This window comes from Saccostrea cucullata, unplaced genomic scaffold (genome assembly GCF_032062105.1).
Source record: "Saccostrea cucullata isolate Sc308-1 unplaced genomic scaffold, CSIRO_AGI_Scuc_v1 ctg1365, whole genome shotgun sequence".
NCBI classification, from domain to species: Eukaryota; Metazoa; Mollusca; class Bivalvia; order Ostreida; family Ostreidae; genus Saccostrea; species Saccostrea cuccullata.
In genome coordinates this window covers 37,718-39,479 of record NW_026921114.1, presented here as the reverse complement: position 1 = coordinate 39,479, position 1,762 = coordinate 37,718, and the positions used below count along the sequence as shown (strand labels likewise).

At 37.1% G+C, this 1,762-nt stretch overlaps 1 protein-coding gene across 1 annotated transcript; it reads right to left on the bottom strand.

Annotated features, from left to right (window-relative positions):
• Positions 1-471: 471 nt before the first annotated feature.
• On the bottom strand, positions 472-1,302 carry LOC134259195 (uncharacterized). Its single transcript, XM_062741791.1, has 2 exons — positions 901-1,302; positions 472-660 (listed from the first exon to the last, which is right to left on the bottom strand). The coding sequence occupies exons 1-2, from the start codon at positions 1,300-1,302 to the stop codon at positions 472-474; spliced, it is 591 nt and encodes a 196-aa protein (XP_062597775.1).
• Positions 1,303-1,762: the final 460 nt, after the last annotated feature.

Here is a 1,762-nt window from a genome sequence, read left to right as displayed (position 1 = left end):
AAATTCTTGTCATTTACATTAACCCCCTTCCCTGCAGTCACACATTTTAACGCATATACCATTTCCTATTTCTAACGCAAAATCACGCATATACCGTTTCCCCGCAATCACGCATTTTCACGCACTTTAAAAAGTTCACTTAATCGATAATTTAATGCAATTTTCCTTCTATTTCATACTTGCAAAAATCTCATCAAATAAGAAGTTATTTTTGTATAAAAATATAGCGTCATAGTATTATTTACCCTAAAGTTTAGAGAAAAGTGTATTACGTTAAAAGGTGCTTGCGGGGAAATGGTAAATTTCTATTTCTATGACGTGAACATTTCGTGTATGTTGCATAACAGTTCAGTAAGTTGTAAAGAGTTAAGTTTATACAGACTGCACCTATATGGTGGTATTTTGTTTATTGTTGAATTTTCCAGTGATTTCTTTAATTATGGTTTCACTGCAGATATTTGATTTTCTTCACTAGTGTGTTTCCATACTGCGCAACAAACAGATTGTCATTTGTCCCCAGGGTTTACTCATTCTACAGTCTATATAACATAGGAACTGTCCATCCTGGTCTATGATATGGACACAGTGATTGTTACCATCAGCTGTAAGGATGTGACTCTGACTGTCTGTGGTGATTCCTCGTGGACTGAATGGTTGGTTCTTTGGAGCAGGAGTATGTCCAGTGTACCTGAATCTCAGTTTCCCGGCCTGATTGACCACCACTACTGCTTCAGCTTCACAATCAGACACACAGATATCCCAGTTTTTGTTCTCAGTAATATATCTGCTATAAAAAGAACCATGTGAATAGAGAGGATTATTTTCATCAAACTGAATGGTTTGTTTCTCTGTGGAGCCAGAGTAGCGGACAACTTTTGTTTGATTTCTATCATCACTGACCATGATAACCAGGAGGTCACCAGAGAAGGTACTACAGACACCGCTAGGTCTCCAGTTCTGTAGTCTGATCAATTCCTCTATCTTCGCATTCTTCACAATGTTTACAGTTCTGTCATCAAAATCAATATAAACCAGTTCTTTACCTTTTAACACTGTTATGTTGGACAGTATTTCCCCTGATTTGGTTTTGATTGACTTGAGTAGTGATCCCCGATTGATGCTGTAGAGTTTCATGGATTTGTCATGTCCACTTGTCCAGAATTCTTCATCACTCAGACAGGCCACATTGTAAAGGTCATATCTATACCCAGTGTCTATGATGGTGACAGTCTCTGGTTCATCAAGCAGCTGTTTGACTGGAGGAGAGGATCCAGCTTCTGGTGATTTCTGTGTTGTCTTCATGCTGTAGCCATGTTTATCTGATGTTAAAGAACTTCATGATAAGGCTCCAAACATTTTACTTAGTTCTTCTCCATGGATTCTTGCAGAAGTAAATTTAGGTAAAGAGGTCAATATTTTTTCTGGAAGATTTCTGTATCTGTTCATATCAGATGTAACGTTGAAAAGTTTGGAAATGTCTTTAGAGGCTACAGCATCCTCAAGTGAATTGATTTCATCCTTGATGTTAGACATTTTCTTGTTTATTTCATCCAGATGTTTGTGTAGAGTTTGTAACTGTGTGTTTTTCATCTCATCAACTTCAGCTTTAAATTTCTTGACAAGTTTGTCAATTTCTCTGTGCCAGTCCTCTTCATGTTTTCTTATGGCTGTTGAGAGATCTCCATATTCCTTTTCGAACTGTTTTGTACATCAGAGGCAATGTCCTGGTAGGTTGGAATTCATTTTGTTCTTTTATAATTAT

Coding starts and splice junctions, on each gene's coding strand:
- LOC134259195 (XM_062741791.1), bottom strand. CDS start 1,302: ATGAAGACAACACAGAAATCACCAGAAGCTGGATCCTCTCCTCCAGTC. Junction 661..900: donor GTGACCTCCTGGTTATCATG/GTCAGTGATGAT, acceptor CCTGCTCCAAAG/AACCAACCATTCAGTCCACG.